Genomic DNA, 15,003 nt, shown 5'->3' with positions numbered 1-15,003 from the left:
CTTGCATCTGTGTGCAGAACAGCATGGAGGGAGTCAAACTGGGAGGGAGCAGAGTGGGTCTGAGGAGGAATGGACAGGTCCAGGAGTTGTTAGATAGAATCAAGAACAGTAGAGACATTATCAGATATGGGGAGGCAGGACGATGCTTCCTTCTCTGGATGGTAAGGAAGGGTATACCAGTTGCATTTGGGGCAGGACAGGTGCGGTACCATAGGCTATCCCAGCCCCTGCCCCCAAACTCTCAACCTCACCTCTTCCCATCATCTTCCAGAACTCAGCACATCCCCTGCTCATTGGTTTCCTCCCTGCCCATGCTCTTCCCCTTGGCCTGGAATGCCCTTGACCATTTGTTCCCCGGAGCTCCTGCTTGTCCTTCTCTGAAGCTTCCCTGATCCCCAATGCAGAGCCGCATCTTCCCAGAGCCGTTGGCATGCAGGTGCCTTGCACTAGAAATGACTTCCCATTATGAACATTTATTGCTGGTTGGGCACCATGCCAAGAACATTATGTACAGTGGTTCACTCTCTCTCTCCCCATAGTATCCCTGGGAAGCAGAAGGTTTCATCCCCACTTCAGAGATGACATAATGGAGGCTGGAAAGCCAAGATCTGAGCCCAGGCTTAATTGCCATGCTCTTCACCCCTCTGCTCCCTATGCCTTATCACACTATATTGTAATTATGTGTGTATGTATTTCTCTTTCAGTGAACTTGAGCTCTAATGGCATTGAATCTAAAATGAGTCTTTCCCTCGATCCCAGAAACCCAGACCTGGGTGGGACTTCTTTATATGAAGTTTGAATTTCCTACTCGGACCTCTGCCAAGAGATGTTTGTATGCCCCCTTGCTGGGAGTCTCACTAACATCCAAGGTGGTCAGCTCTGTTTCTGGATTGCTTTGCCCATCCGATGTTTTCCCCCTTGAGTTCTACCTCTTAATTCTGATTCTGTTCCCCTTGAATCTCCAACATCTTGAAGGCAGCAATGACACTGAGACATACAAGGGGACCCCTGAGGCCCCTCTGGTCTACAGCTGTCCCAGTTTACCATGCAGACTAGGCCGGCTGGTTAGCAGTGACCTCGGGTTCAGCGGCTATTTGTCCCCTACTGTTTCTGTTAAATTGAGCTCTAAAGAGACCAAAGGGCAAGTTGCTTCATAGCTGCCACCCATCTCCCCCTGCCCTCCTCAGGGCCACACCTCTTCCAAGACCAGGCTTAGGGTGTGTAGGGGAGAAGTCCATCCTGGCAATGGACTCACTGTGCTTTCCTGGTGGGGACAGCCCCCCACCTCCTGCGTCTGCACCTGTTAAAGTCTGCCTATTGCCATGAAGTCAACTTCTCAAAAGTCCTTGTGAACCTTGGGCTCCTGAATTTCAAAGATGATCAAAGATAAGGTATACAGACTTCCTTCTTTGCCACTCCTCTCCTCCCACTCTCCTTGCCACTCCAGATCTGATAAATGAGGGAAAACACTTCTGCGCTTGGTGTGGAGGCTGTCACTTTGTCATCTCTAGGTAAGTGGCTCCTAGGACCACCCCAGGGTTCCCAGTCCTCTGTGACTGTGGGTGTGTTTGATGGTGAGGGGGGAAGGTACCACAGGTAGCAGTGACACCCCCAGCCTGCCTTGTGCTCCCCACCCCTGTGCTCCTCTGTCCTCCTCTCATTTCCACTGCTTCAAACCCGAGACACTCTATCCATCTTCAGCCACCTTTGGTTAGGAGATTGGGGCAGGGGTTCAGGAGGGACCTGATGGAGCCTGAGCAAATGGGGTAGCAGGGAGAGTGGACAGTAAGGGATGCACTGGAGAGCTACTAAGGAAAGGGACTCTGCCTATTGGAAACAGAACCACACAGCATCCCGGGGGCACCTGGTGCCGTGGCCAAGGTACATGTTCTTTACTAGGAAGACATAGGACCAGCCCTGCTGCATTATGGCCTCAGGGTCTTGAACAAGTCATGCAGCCTCTCTGAGGTTCGGTTTCTTCCCCATGAAATGGGGACCCTAAGAGGATCAGGTAAGAGTTCAAAGGAGCCAACTGTGTCTTTAAGGAAATAACAGAAGGGATTCAGGTCTGGTCTGGTGGCAACTTGTCACCAGAAGGCAGGCCTGGGACAGAGACCCTCGTTGAGGCTCAAGGACCACCTACCTCCGGCCGTCATCCTGGGAGATGGGCTTTCACATCCCCATTTTACAGCAAATGGGCTGTGCTTCCGAGAAGTTCAACATCTTGCCTGTGGCCACCAAGAAAACAAGTAGGAGCAGGGAACCAACCCAGAAACGTCTGCCTCTAGGGTTGTGCCATTTTCATGGCACTACACTGTCCATGCCTGGGGCTGGGTGGGGGCATTTGACCTGTGCAATATCTCTGGACCTGCATCATCCTCCAAGGCTCCACTAGAATCCCTGGGACTCTGAATCCCACAGCTCCAAATAGCTTTCACCTAGACCTGCTTTCCCTGGTGGATTCTACCCTTCCTCAAATGGCCCCATCCTCACCATGCACCCAAGTTTGAAACCCGAGTGGTATCCTGGCCACCTCCTTCTCCTTCTCAACCACCAGGGCACCAAATCTTGTCGAATCAATTTTCTGAGTAGTTCTCAATACCATCCCCTTCCTCCCACCCCCCCACTGCCTCCACCTCTCTCACCTCCACTGCCTCCACCGCCCCCCCAGCCTTCACAACAGTCTCCCTATGCTGGCTGCTGCAGCCAGAGGGATTTCTGCAAAACTCCAGACTCGACCAAGTCACCTCTCCTCTTTGACCTCATACCTGTGACCTCCAAGGTCTGGAACACCCCTCTCTACCAGGTCTCCACTGCTACCCTCCTAGGCCTTCCCACCTCAGTCAGCCTTACCCAGCTGAGGAGGCACCTCTTCTAGAATGTTCTTCTGCTGTCTAATGTGGCCAGGGATACCTCCTCCCTGTGGGTACCTACCACCTATACCATAATTGCCTTTGTCTCTCACAGCCCAGGGTGAGTACCTCGAGGGCAGCCCCGGTATATAATTCCCTTCATGTGCCCAGGGTGAGCAAGGCATTTGGCATACAGCAGCAAGCAATGAGTATGTGGATGGTTGGATGACTGGTTTGATTAAGTTTTATTAGAGGGTATGTGTGAGGGATTTTTTATCCCTGCCAAGAAATATATTTGCCTTTCAACAAAGGGGACATTATTTAGAAGGTAATTGTCTATGATCTGTATCAGACTAGCAGGGTGAGGAAGGAGAAATTTTTTCAACCCCTTAAAACTCATCCTGAGGGGCACCTGGGTGGCTCAGTCAGTTAAGCGTCTGACTCTTGATTTCGGCTCAGGTCCTGATCTCAGCGTTGTGAGATCGAGCCCTGCATCAGGCTCCGTGTTCAGCAGAGTCTGCTTGTCCCTCTCCCTCCCCCTCTGCTTCTCCGCCTCTACGCCTCCCCACCCCATTCTCTCTCTCTCTCTCAAATAAATAACTAAATAAAATCTTTAAAAAAAAAAAAGAAACCCATCCTAAAACAGCTATCTGTCACCCAGCCCCAGGTCTTAAGAAAAAGACAACCCCAGTATTGCTGGATATATATTCCAAGTCATTTTCCTTTTTCATTCAAGTCCATTCAAGAGCCAACAGAGCCAGATTGCCTTGAAAATCCATTTTTAGGGGCCCAGGAAGGCCCTGCTGACCCCAAATATTTGCTCCTCTGCTGTCTAATGCCTGAAATGGGCTTAATTCCTCCATCTTATCTGATTCACACTGGACGGTGAGGACTTGAAGGTTTACCATGCTTTGAAGTTTACTGAAAGCTCTCATGTCCATAATTTCTTTGGATTCTCATGACCACGTAAGTCTACACCCGACCCCACCGCCTTATTAGGAAACTCGCATGAGGTTTTGTTTTGTTTTAATGTCCTCCAGGTTTCTTCACTATCAAGCTACTGATTTTCTGTTCATAATTAGCTAGAATTTGTGGGGAAACCCTTTGAGACAATGGAAATACCCCATTTCCCATCACACTTTCACCTTTGAATTTTAGCGTCCTTGGATGATTTTCTAACTCTGCCATTTCTTCTCTGTTTATCAGTTGGCATCCTACTGCTAATGGAGCTTCCCCTCTGTTGGTCTGCTAGGGTTGCAATAAGGAAGTAACGCTGCCCGGGGCTGGAGGGAGCTGGGGGTTGCTTAAACAAAAGGAATGTACTGTCTCACAGTCTGGAGGCTAGAAGTCCAAGATCAAGGTGTGGTTCTTCCTCAAGGCTGTGAGGGAAGGCTCTGCTCCAGAACTTTCTCCTTGGCTTGTGAATGGCCACCTTCTCCACATGGGTCTTCACAAAATCTTCCATCTGTGCGTGTCAGCAGCTAAGTCCAAATTTCCCCCTTTTTATTGGGACACCTGTCATTGTGGATTACGGCCCACCCTACTGACCCCATTTTAACTTGGTTATCTCTGCAAAGACCATGTCTCCAAATAAGATCACATTCTAGAATGTGGTTAGGACTCCAATATACATTCTTTTTGGTGGGAGGTAGGGCAGGTGTGGGGGTCACAATTCAACCCAAAACATTTATTTATGGATTCTTATTTTATTCAATCCATCACTGTCACTATTACTGGCCGAATTGTCCCAGATTTGGCCAGTGTGAGTCCTTGCAAGCTGCCACCTATGTCCTTTTGACCTCTCCCCATGATTCTTTGAGCACTTTGCTACTTTCTGGCCCACAAAGATGTTCTCTGCCCCAGGACTAGAATCAGCTGCTTTTCCAAGAAGTAATGTTTTTCTAGGTATGCTCATTGCTACTGGTATGTCATTATTTCCAAATGATTGCATATATATAATCACTGATACCTCTGCTTCCATTCCAACATCCTTGGGTTCATTCTCTCCTTCCCCCTCTCCATATTTTCCCTTCCCCAGCAGTGAGAAACCTAGCTCCCATTGTCCTTATTTGCAGAGACCTAGAATACAAGAAGCCCCTTCTTGTTAAACTGTTGTCAGTCACTTATCTGTGGAGTGAATGTTTTTTTTATCGCCCTTCTATAAAATAGTAGGTTCACATAACACGGGACAGAGGGAGTAAGAAGGTGCTGAGGACTGAGGAGGGTCATCAGGGAAGAAAAAAAGAGTGAGGGGGACCTGAAGCCTCCATGCTATGAAGACAGTCATGGAACCCATTGAAGGAAGACTCCTTTTCTGCCTGCTTGTCAGGAAGTGTGTGCAGGGTAGGGGAAGGACTTGGGGAAAACCCACTGTCCCCACTTACCTCTGCCCTCCCAGGTTCAATCTGATAAATCAGACTGTTTGATCAAAGTCAGGCCACAGAGGGGGAGGGAGGCAGGTGAGGTCTTTGAGAACGGGTGTGGCCTCAATAAAGTCACAAAGTCCCCACCATTTGAGCAAATATTTTGAAAGTTTCCTCAGCTTCTGCTCTCTTCTTTTTTCTTTGGTTCTTAATTGAGATAACATCTACATAACATAAAATTCATCGTTTTAATGCCTTTAACGATATTTATTTATTTATTTATTTATTTATTTATTTATTTATTTATGTGAGAGAGAGAGAGAGAGAGAGCATGCAAGCAGGGTGAGGAGAAGAGGGGGAGGGAGAGGAAGAAGGATTGAGAGGCCCTCAAGCAGACTCCGAGCTGAGCACCGAGCCCAACGAGGGGCTTGATCTCATGACCCTGAGATCCTGACCTGAGCTGAAACCAAGAGTCAGGCGCTTAACTGACTGAGCCACCCAGGCGCCCCAATGTCGTTAAAGTGTACAGTTGAATGGCACATTTGGTACAACCCTCACCACGATTTAATTCTAGAACATTTCTATCACCCCAAAAAAGAAATCTCATCTCTCTCAAACCCCTTCTCCTCCCATTTCCCCCCACCCCAACCCACTAATCTACTTTATGTCTCTATGGATTTTCCCACTCTAAACACTTCTTGTAAATGGAATCCTACACTATATGACCTTCTGAGTCTGACTTCTATCACTTACAAAGAATGTACCACACACTACTTTTCATAGCTGAATAAAATTCCACTGTATAGCTATGCCATTTTTGTTTATACATTCATCATCTGATGAACATTAGACTGTTTACATTTTTGGGGCTACTACAAATAATGCTGCTGTGAACATTCATTTGCAAGTTTTGGCAGGAACGTGTTTCCAGTTCTCTAGAGTATACCTTGGAATTGAATTGTTGCATCACATTGTAACCCTATGTTTGACTTTTTGAGGAACCGTCAAATTTTTCCACAGTGGTTACACAATCTTACATTCCCAGGAACAATGTATGAGAGTTCCTATTTCTCCGCCAACACTTATTTTTCTTTTTTTCCATAGCTGTCTGTGTGAAGTGCTCACTGTGGTTTTTATTTGAATTTCCGTAATGACTAAATGATGTTGAGTTATCTTTTCATGTACTTATTGGTCATCCATATATTTTCTTTGGAGAAATATCTATTCAAATTCTTTGCTTATTTTAAAATTGGATTATTTGTCTTTTCACAAGTGGAATTCTAAGAATTTTCTGAAAAATCTGTCTGGATACTGGAATTATCAGATGACTTCCAAATATTTTTCTCCCACTACGTAAGCCGACTTTTCACCTTCTTGATAGTACCCTTTGATTTGCAAAGTTTTTTTTTAAAGACTTTATTTATTTATTTATTTGAGAGAGAGAGAGAAAGTGAGAGTGAGAGAGAGCACAAGCAGGGGGAGGGGCAGAGGGAGCCTGAAAAGGAGGCTCCCCGCTGAGCAGGGAGCCCCTATGCAATGCGATGCGTGGCTGGATCCCAGGACCCTGAGATCATGACCTGAGCTAAAGGTAGATGCTTAACCGACTAAGCCACCCAGGCACCCCAATTCACAACATTTTTAATTTTAGTGGAGTCCAACTATTTTTTCGTGTGTGTTTGCTTGTGCTCTTGGTATCATATCAAAGAAACTGTTACTTCATCCAAGGTCATCAAGATTTATTCTTACATTTCCTTCTAAAAGTTCTATAGTTTTAACTCTTACATTTATGTTGAGTTAATTTTCACATATGGTGTGAGGGAGGGGATCCAACTTCATTCTTTTGCATATGGATATCCAGTTGTCCCAGCACCATTTGTTGAAAAGACTATCCTTTCCCATCGAATGGCTTTGGCATCCTTATCAAAAATCAGTTGACTGTAGGGGCACCTGGGTGGCTCAGTGGTTTAAGCGTCTGCCTTCAGCTCAGGTCATGATCCCAGGGTCCTGGGATCAAGTCCTGCATCGGGCTCCCTGTTTATCAGGGAGCCTGCTTCTCCCTCTGCCTGTCTCTCCCCCTGCTTGTGCTCACTCTCTCTCACTCTCTCTCTCTCTTTGTCAAATAAATAAATAAAATCTTAAAAAAAATCAATTGACTGTAAATGTGAGGGTTTACTTCTGGACTCTAGACTCCATTGATCTGTATGTCTATCCTTATGCCCATACCGAAACCATCTTGATTACTTTAGTTTGTAGTAACCTGTGAAAGTGGGAAGTGTTAGCCCCATAACTCTTCTTTTTCAAAATTATTTTGACCATTCTGGGTTCCTCGAATTTCGGTGTGAATTTTAGGATCAGCTTGCCCATTTTCCTTCTCTTTCTTAGCCTTTCACTTCCTCACTACTCCCATATTTTTAACGCCCTATATGGTAGTTCATGTTTCAGCTGCAAACCAAAAGTGGAGTCAGTGGTTGTGTGACCATAAGCAAGTTGCTTCACCTCTCTGTACCATGATATTATAATATCTACAGTACAGGGTCATTAGTGTAAAGATTAGATTAAATGCAGTAATATATTAAAGCTCACAGAAGAGCCTGTGGGTTGTTTAGTCATCTCACTGGCTTGTAAACAAGTTGTTGTATAAAAATAAGAATGGCCACCTTTTGGGGGGCACTTGATCTGTGCTGGACTGGGAGCTAAGCACTTGACATGAATTATCATGTTCAATCCTCATAATAACCTATGAGATGAATATTGTTATTTCCCCTTTTATAGATGAGACAGGAACGGTAAGGCTGAGGAATTAAGTAATGTTGGTAATGCCATTGAAGAGCTGAGCAAAGATTTCCATCCTTGAAGGTGATATTCACATCCAGAGGGTGGTCCTCCTGGGCCATGGCTGTTGGGTTTAGGGAGAGGCTTAAAAAGGTGGGTTCTGGACTGACTTCTAAGAAGTGGGTGTTAGGAAACCTGCAGGTGCTTGTCACCCACAACCTGGAATGCACCAGGGGGCACCTCCCAGATTCTGCATCTCCCTCTCCTCCAGGCACTGCAAGTAGATCTGACAGGTGGAGTGGAGCCAAATTTGCCTCTCCTGGCTCCTGCCCTAGTCCCTCATCATCCCTCCTGTGGACAGCTTCAATAACCTCCAGCCAGCCTTCCTGCCCCAGTCCTTTCCTACCACGCCTACCAGTGGATCCAATCATGTCACTAGACCACAGATCTGACCTCTTTTAAACTCTGCACGTCCAAAGCATGGGTGGCCCTGCTGCCCCCAGGATCAAAGCTGAGCTCCCAGGTGAGAGGCATTGCATGAACCTTGAGTTCAGACAGAACACAATTCAAATGCCGGCTCTACCCTTGCCTGACCTCTATGGCTCAGTTGCCTTGGGGATGAAGTGTGGATTCATGGGGAGGAGGGATCCGAAGCTCTTAGCAACTTCATAGGTAAGCTGAACCCTGCTCCTGTGCTGTCCTCCTACCCGATCCACACCACCCTACCCTCACAACTGTCTACTCTTGCACTATTTAGGGCCATCGGGGCCAACTCTCCCTTTCTGGGACATGTCTTCAAGTATTTGGAGTCATTTTTTGTCCAAGCTAATAGCCCATTTCTTCCAGTCCTTTCTCAGTGGGATGTGTCTTGGAGTCCCCTCACGCCCTTGGCTATCGTCCGTTGGCCCGCATCATGCAGCTTTGGGTTTGGTGCTACATCATTGTTCTTGGGGTGACTCACCCAGGAGAGGCAACCAGACAGCCTCCCTTGCTGCCATTCCACAAGGGCAGGACCATTGCTCCCTCCTCACCTCCAGGCACGGTTCTGCTTTCCTCTCCTGTTCCTCTCCTCCCAGCTGCCCCCTTAGTCTCCAACTTCCTCCTCCCTCCTCTGCTGCCTGGATGCATGTTCGAGGGGAGAGGCCCTCAGAGGGCACGTTGGCCAGGTTTCTCAGTCTTCAGCTATTCCTGGGTCATCGTCACAATTTTTGTCCTATGTCCACACTATTGGTCCTGTTGACCTACTTTATTCTATTTTGTCAACTCATATTTTTTACTTTGGGAAAATCTTATATGTTCTATAAATATAATACCCCTTATCATAGAGGGTCACCATAATAAGACATATTTAAATTAAAGTGAAATATGCCCGTTTTTGTATCACGTGGTCATGTGGCTGCCACAATCTGGGAAAACACAGATCCAGCCACATCCCACTTCTCAGATGGAGAAACTATGGTGGGCAAGGAGCAGAGTCTGGAGCCAGGGGGGTTCAGAGCACTTCACAGGGCCCCCCTTCTTTCTCCTCTTTCCTCTTCACCTCCTTTCCCCAAGTCTGCTCCGTCTGTACCTGCTGTGGCCTGGCCCTCCTCTTCCCCTCCCCCCTCCCCCCTTTCTTCTCCCTTCTCCCCTCCTCCTCCTTCTTTCTATTTCTTTTTTCTATTCTGCTTTCCTAGAACCTCCTTCTCTTTTGCTTTCATTTGCTTTCACCCAAGACTGGGCACTTTTTTTGAAAGGCCTTGGGGGGGAAAATGGGGCATCTGGGTAGCTCAGTCAGTTAAGTGTCCAACTCTTTATTTCAGCTGAGGTCATGATCACAGAGTCATGGGATAGTGCCCCGTGTGGGGCTCTGAACTCATCAGGGAGTCTGCTTGAGATTCTCTCCTTCTCCCTCTGCTCCTCCCCAACTCAGCATGCTCGTGCTCTGAAAGAAAGAAAGAAAGAAAGAAAGAAAGAAAGAAAGAAAGAAAGAAAGAAAGAAAGAAAGAAAGAAAGAAAGAGAAAGAAAGAGGAAGGAAGGAAGGAAGGAAGGAAGGAAGGGAGGGAGGGAGGGAGGGAGGGAGGGAGAGAGAGAGAGAGAGAGAGAGAAAGAAAGAAAGAAAGAAAGAAAGAAAGAAAGAAAGAAAGAAAGAAAGAAAGAAAGAAAGAAAGAAAGAAAGAAAGAAAGAGAAAGAGAGGAAGAAAGAAAGGGCCTTGGTCTCTAAAGGATGCACCCCATCCCAAACCCTCCCACCCAGTGACCTTCTGCCCTACCACTCACTCATGTTGCAACATGCGGACAGCACGAGCTTCCTGCCCTGTTCAGCCCTGTGCTTATTCTTCTCCTGCATGCTGCTTCTGCCTGATGTCTTCCTGCTCCTGCCGCACTCCGTCCCAACACCCCTGAGTCAAAAAGTTCCCCCTGGATTGTTGAGAAGCAAATCTTCAAATGGATGTCATAAGGTGGAGTCATGGAAAGCCCCTGCATGTACAAAGGGCATCTCATTTAATGTCCCCCATACTCTGCCAGGTGAAGATCATCACTGCTGGCTGCTGAGGGGAGCAGGATAAATCACTCACCCATCTGAGCTTTAGTTTCTTCAGCTGAAAATGGGTAAAGTCACCTTATCTCCTTCCATTCATCCATTCATTCTTTCATTCACCAAGTCTTTGGGCGAAGGGCAGCAGAGGGAGAGGGAAAGAGAGAATCTCAAGCAGGCTCAGAGAATGGCTGGCCTGGCCCCCACCAGCAGACCTGCCTATTGACTCCCCCATGTATGTCCACACTGATCTCAGTCGTGCTGGGCAGAGACCATGTGGGAGTCCTTGGTCCAGAGGAGTGTGACTCAGAGTTGGTCCATCATATATTCATTCTAAAAACACTGGCCACGCAATAGCTGACCTGCATGGGAATTGGTGGGCATTGAAATGGGACATCGATCTTGGTGTTCGTGGTCCCATGGGAGACACAGACACACAACTGACTGTAATCCGGGTGACGTGTGACCGAATGCTCCTCCATCCGTGTGTGGCTGCATGCCCTGGATGGCCAGAGCAGGGAGGCCAGAGAAAGCAGAGGATTTATTCCCATGAGAAATGGAATGGAGAACATTGGAGGGAGGGGCTGGAAATGGAATCAGCAGTTGACAAAAGTCCAAATATGGGGTCCCAGTCTGAGACCTGGAATGGGGGACAGAGTGAAGTGGGTGCCATATTCCACTCTGTCTGCCAAGGTCACCGTGGTTCCTAAGAACAGCATTGTTCAATATGACCTACAAAGCCCTCCTGTGGCTACCAGTTTCTTGACTGTCCAAACCTCAGCACAGCCATCAATTCCAAGCGCATCCCCCAATTTCTTTCCAGCTGAGCTGGCCAGTTCCTTCAATGATCCCCCCTCCCCACCTACACCCCTTGTCTCAGGCTGGGGTTCTCATAAGTGACCCTGAAAGGAGGATTTGCAGGCAAGTGGTTCATTAGGCAGTGCCTCCAGGTGAAACCAACAGGGCAGAGGGGAAGCAGACCCAGGAGGGAAGGGGGGTCAGCAGAGTCCTGCTGCACAGAAGGAAACTGGCTTGACCCAGTCAGGGTCTCAGGAAGCAGTGTAGGTCATGCTATATCTGGAGTCTGTATCCCTCCAGCAGACCTATGTCAAGGTCTGCCCCGAAGATGTAAATTTCTAGGTATTTCCCACTTTCATAGAGCCTGCCAGCTAGGTGGCTCCAGCAGCTTGGGCACTAGAAATGCAAGGTGACCAAAAGCCAGTGTGTGCAAACAAGGTGAAGGGGTCCAAGGGCATATGAACAACAAGAGTATCTGTTCTGCTCCATGTCTGCTTGGTCAGCACCTGTAATTGTTTCTTACACACACTTGCTCGCATATCTGTCTCCCCACCGGAAGCCTGGCACATAGCACATAGCTATGTTGGTGAGTTGGTGAATATCAACTGATATTCACCTGGGTAGCTCAGTCAGTTGAGCGTCTGGCTCTTGGTTTCGTCTCAGATCATGATCTCAGGGTTGTGAGATCGAGCCCTGCATCGGGCTTCCCGCTGGGTGTGGAGCCTGCTTGAGATTCTCTCTTTCACTCTCCCTCTGCTGCCCGCCCCCGCAAAGACTTGGTGAATGAATGAATGAATGAATGGAAGGAGATAGGGTGACTTTACCCATTTACAGCTGAAGAAACTAAAGCTCAGATAGGTGAGTGACTTATCCAGGATCCCACAGGAAATGAACGGGACACCAAGGATCTTCATTAGCCTTCTGACTGCATCCAAAACTTCTGCATTTCACTTAGGTGAGGCAATCCTCTCCTCCCCCAGCTTTTGTTAGAGTACACCACATAACCCCTGACTCAGCGAGGCAACCACTTCCCCTTGGCAGAATTCATAGGCCTTGAGGACTTTCAAGGCAGTCTGGGGTGTGTGGGGGGAGGCTCAATCAGAGCATGTTTCCTCCCAAATGCCCTTATAAAAGGCAGAGGGAGGTTGGGGTGGTCTGAAAGGAACCTGGTCCTCTCCTCCCGCACCCCAGCTCTAGGTCCTGAACTGCTTCTCCGGCACATGGCAGGCCTTGTGACCCTTGGGGCTAGCCTCCTGCTTCTGAGCCTATGTGCCCACCGCATTGACCCTGCAGGTATGACCTCCAACACAGCCCCGGGCTATCAGGCCGGGAGCACGGCTGGACGGCACAGCGGAGGGTGGAGGACCGACCAGGCTGGGTTTGGAGGGGAATGCTGAGGGGCAGCTGTCTGGAGGTGTTAGTGTAGGGGAGGGGCTCCATCCCCGAAGCCCAGGCCTTGGACAGGCTGGGAAAGAACATGGTTCTCCTCTCTCCCGACTAGGCTCTGTGCCCATCCCCTCTTCCTGCTGCCTGTCCTTCATTTCCAAGAAAGTTCCCGAGAACCGAGTGGTTAGCTACCAGCGGTCCAGTGCGAGCGTCTGCCCTGTGACAGGCGTGATGTGAGTATCTCCCTCTCCCTGGACACCCGGCAGGAGAGGGGCAGGGAGAGATGAGCCTCCACATATAGTAGGCACTATCTGGGGACGTATACTATGATCGGAACTAACCCTCTGGACCATTTGGTGAGCTACGTAGGATTATTCCCATTTTACAGATAACAACTAAGGCCCAGAAAGAGTGACCTGCTCAAGGTCACTGGGACTCCAGATAACTTCATAGCTGCCTCTCACACAAGACACCAAATGTGAGCTTATTCTGTAACAGCAGCCTGCTGTAGAAATGTGACCTTGGTATCATGAATAATTTCACCCCCTGGCACCCCCTAGCTCAGAGCTGGCTTGGCACCGCCCCCTCCCTGCTCTGGCATCTTTATGAGTCACCTCTCCCCGCAAGACGTGTGAATTGGAGGCATCTGCCTTTTTTCCTGGGGGGTTTCAATGCATTTTCTCCTCTCCTCTCCTCTCCTCCCTGTGGGTAGAGATTGTGTCTCTCTCTTCAGATCCAGCATTTTCTGAAGGCAGGGCCAGGCCTCCCCCACTGGACAGGGAGGTTGCCGGGGATGCACAGAGATACAGACACACAGGAAGAGGAGACTCTGTGTCAGGACCTTGCTAGGAGGCCCCCCGGGGCGGCAGCTTGCCCCTCTGCGGGCCTCCACACTCCCTGCTCATCTGGGGAAGTGGTCTGAGGTCCCTGCCAGCTCTCGAGTGTGCCCTTGTCACCCTTCCCACAGCTTCACCACCAGGAAAGGCCAGAAGTTCTGTGGCGACCCCAGGCAGCACTGGGTCCAGAAGTACATGAAGAAGCTGGATGCCAGGCGGAAGACGGCGTCCCCTGGGGTCAGAGCAATGAGCACCAAAGCCCCAGTGCAGGGGTACCCGGCCAACACCACCTCCATCTAACTGCCCCCGGCCCTCCTCCTGGGGCCCCTGAGCCAGCGGTGAGAGGGGGAGAGCGAATGTTCCTGTTTCCTAACATCAGTCTATAAAACAAAACCCGAGGCAAGGGAGGCTGAGCAACCGCTCCAAGCGTCCTGGGCCCCTTGCCTTCCCTGAGCTGGAGGAGAAGATTCTGGAGGGAAGGGGGTAGGCTTTCTCTGCTTCCCAGACTCCATCAGAACCCAGGGGCATGAGGCCCGACCTGCAGACACACCTGGCCGGCACCTAAAAACTTAGCCTGCAGCTGGCTTCTGTGGGTCTTCTGGGCTTGTGGGACCCTGCGGACTGACTGTCTGTCTGTCTGGGTGCGGGCAACCTGTCGACAGCTGCAGCTCGTCATCACATTGCCAATGCCCCCAGCTTGTCCCGCTTCCAGAATCCCAGATGAATAAAAATCCGAGAAAATACAGGGCTCCTTTGCTGCACGCGCCGCCAGATCCCAGCCTACCTTGCACGAGTCTCACGAGCTACGCATAATGAAGTTTTTAGGGACTCGTCGCCTTTTGTAATAAAACAGACCTGGAGGGTCAGGATGAGGGGCCAGCCTGGGTAGCTTAATTCCTCTGGGAAGATAGGGTTTGGAGGAGGTGGTCCGCTTTGTGGCATGGCCTGCTCCGTGCTGCTTTAGGGACAGAGACCTGCTATGCCTTTAAAGCTGGTCTTTCTCTACATTTGAGGATGGGAAGATGGAGTGGGGACTGCAGGGGGGAGAGGGAATCCAGGGCTTTTTTGTTTTGTTTTTTTCCCCTATGTATGAGATACCATGTGATGTAGATGTCAAGAGCGTGGAAACACTTGCTCTTCTCAAATAACGATCCAAGTAAACTGTGATTTCCCTTTGAAGGTGATTGTGTCTTCCTAGAGGGACAGGGTCAGAGTATGAACAGTGGAGTGTGTGGCCCAGAGAGCATCCCGAGCTGCCCATTGGAGGAGATAAAGGCAGCCTGAGCCCGGGGCATCCTAGGGGTGGTCTTGGCCCACCCTTGGGAGTCCTGCTGTGAACTTTGTAAAACATTCATGCACAGCTAGATTCAATTAAATTTTTAAAAAATTTTCAACCAAGCACATTATTCCACAAGGCTATTAAATGAAAAAGATGGTCTCTGGCTTCAGAGAATTAGGGAGAAAAATAACACACACA

The 15,003-nt window shown here is 49.0% G+C and overlaps 1 protein-coding gene across 4 annotated transcripts; it reads left to right on the top strand.

Annotated features, from left to right (window-relative positions):
* Window positions 1-1,357: 1,357 nt before the first annotated feature.
* On the top strand, window positions 1,358-14,269 carry CCL24 (C-C motif chemokine ligand 24). 4 transcript variants are annotated; one of them, XM_027614241.1, is made up of 5 exons: window positions 1,395-1,511; window positions 8,259-8,510; window positions 12,496-12,597; window positions 12,806-12,923; window positions 13,658-14,269. In XM_027614241.1, exons 2-5 carry the CDS (start codon window positions 8,468-8,470, stop codon window positions 13,824-13,826), a joined length of 432 nt encoding a protein of 143 aa, XP_027470042.1. In that variant the 5' UTR covers window positions 1,395-1,511; window positions 8,259-8,467; the 3' UTR covers window positions 13,827-14,269. The 4 variants fall into 4 exon arrangements, with proteins under 4 accessions (XP_027470041.1, XP_027470042.1, XP_027470040.1 ...); XM_027614239.1 differs by lacking the exon at window positions 8,259-8,510 and adding an exon at window positions 12,139-12,259 and having other exon boundaries at window positions 1,495-1,511; XM_027614240.1 differs by lacking the exon at window positions 8,259-8,510 and having other exon boundaries at window positions 1,358-1,511.
* The last annotated feature ends 734 nt before the right edge of the window (window positions 14,270-15,003 follow it).

This window comes from Zalophus californianus, chromosome 10, assembly GCF_009762305.2.
Source record: "Zalophus californianus isolate mZalCal1 chromosome 10, mZalCal1.pri.v2, whole genome shotgun sequence".
Classification (NCBI taxonomy): domain Eukaryota; kingdom Metazoa; phylum Chordata; class Mammalia; order Carnivora; family Otariidae; genus Zalophus; species Zalophus californianus.
This window is presented reverse-complemented; position numbering and strand designations above follow the sequence as displayed.

What these genes read in the sequence shown, in the direction of transcription:
- CCL24 (XM_027614239.1), top strand. Translation starts at nt 12,193, where the DNA reads ATGAACGGGACACCAAGGATCTTCATTAGCCTTCTGACTGCATCCAAA. An exon ending in CCACCGCATTGACCCTGCAG is followed by an intron (nt 12,598 to 12,805) that starts GTATGACCTCCA and finishes TCTCCCGACTAG; the next exon opens with GCTCTGTGCCCATCCCCTCT. An exon ending in TGCCCTGTGACAGGCGTGAT is followed by an intron (nt 12,924 to 13,657) that starts GTGAGTATCTCC and finishes CCCTTCCCACAG; the next exon opens with CTTCACCACCAGGAAAGGCC.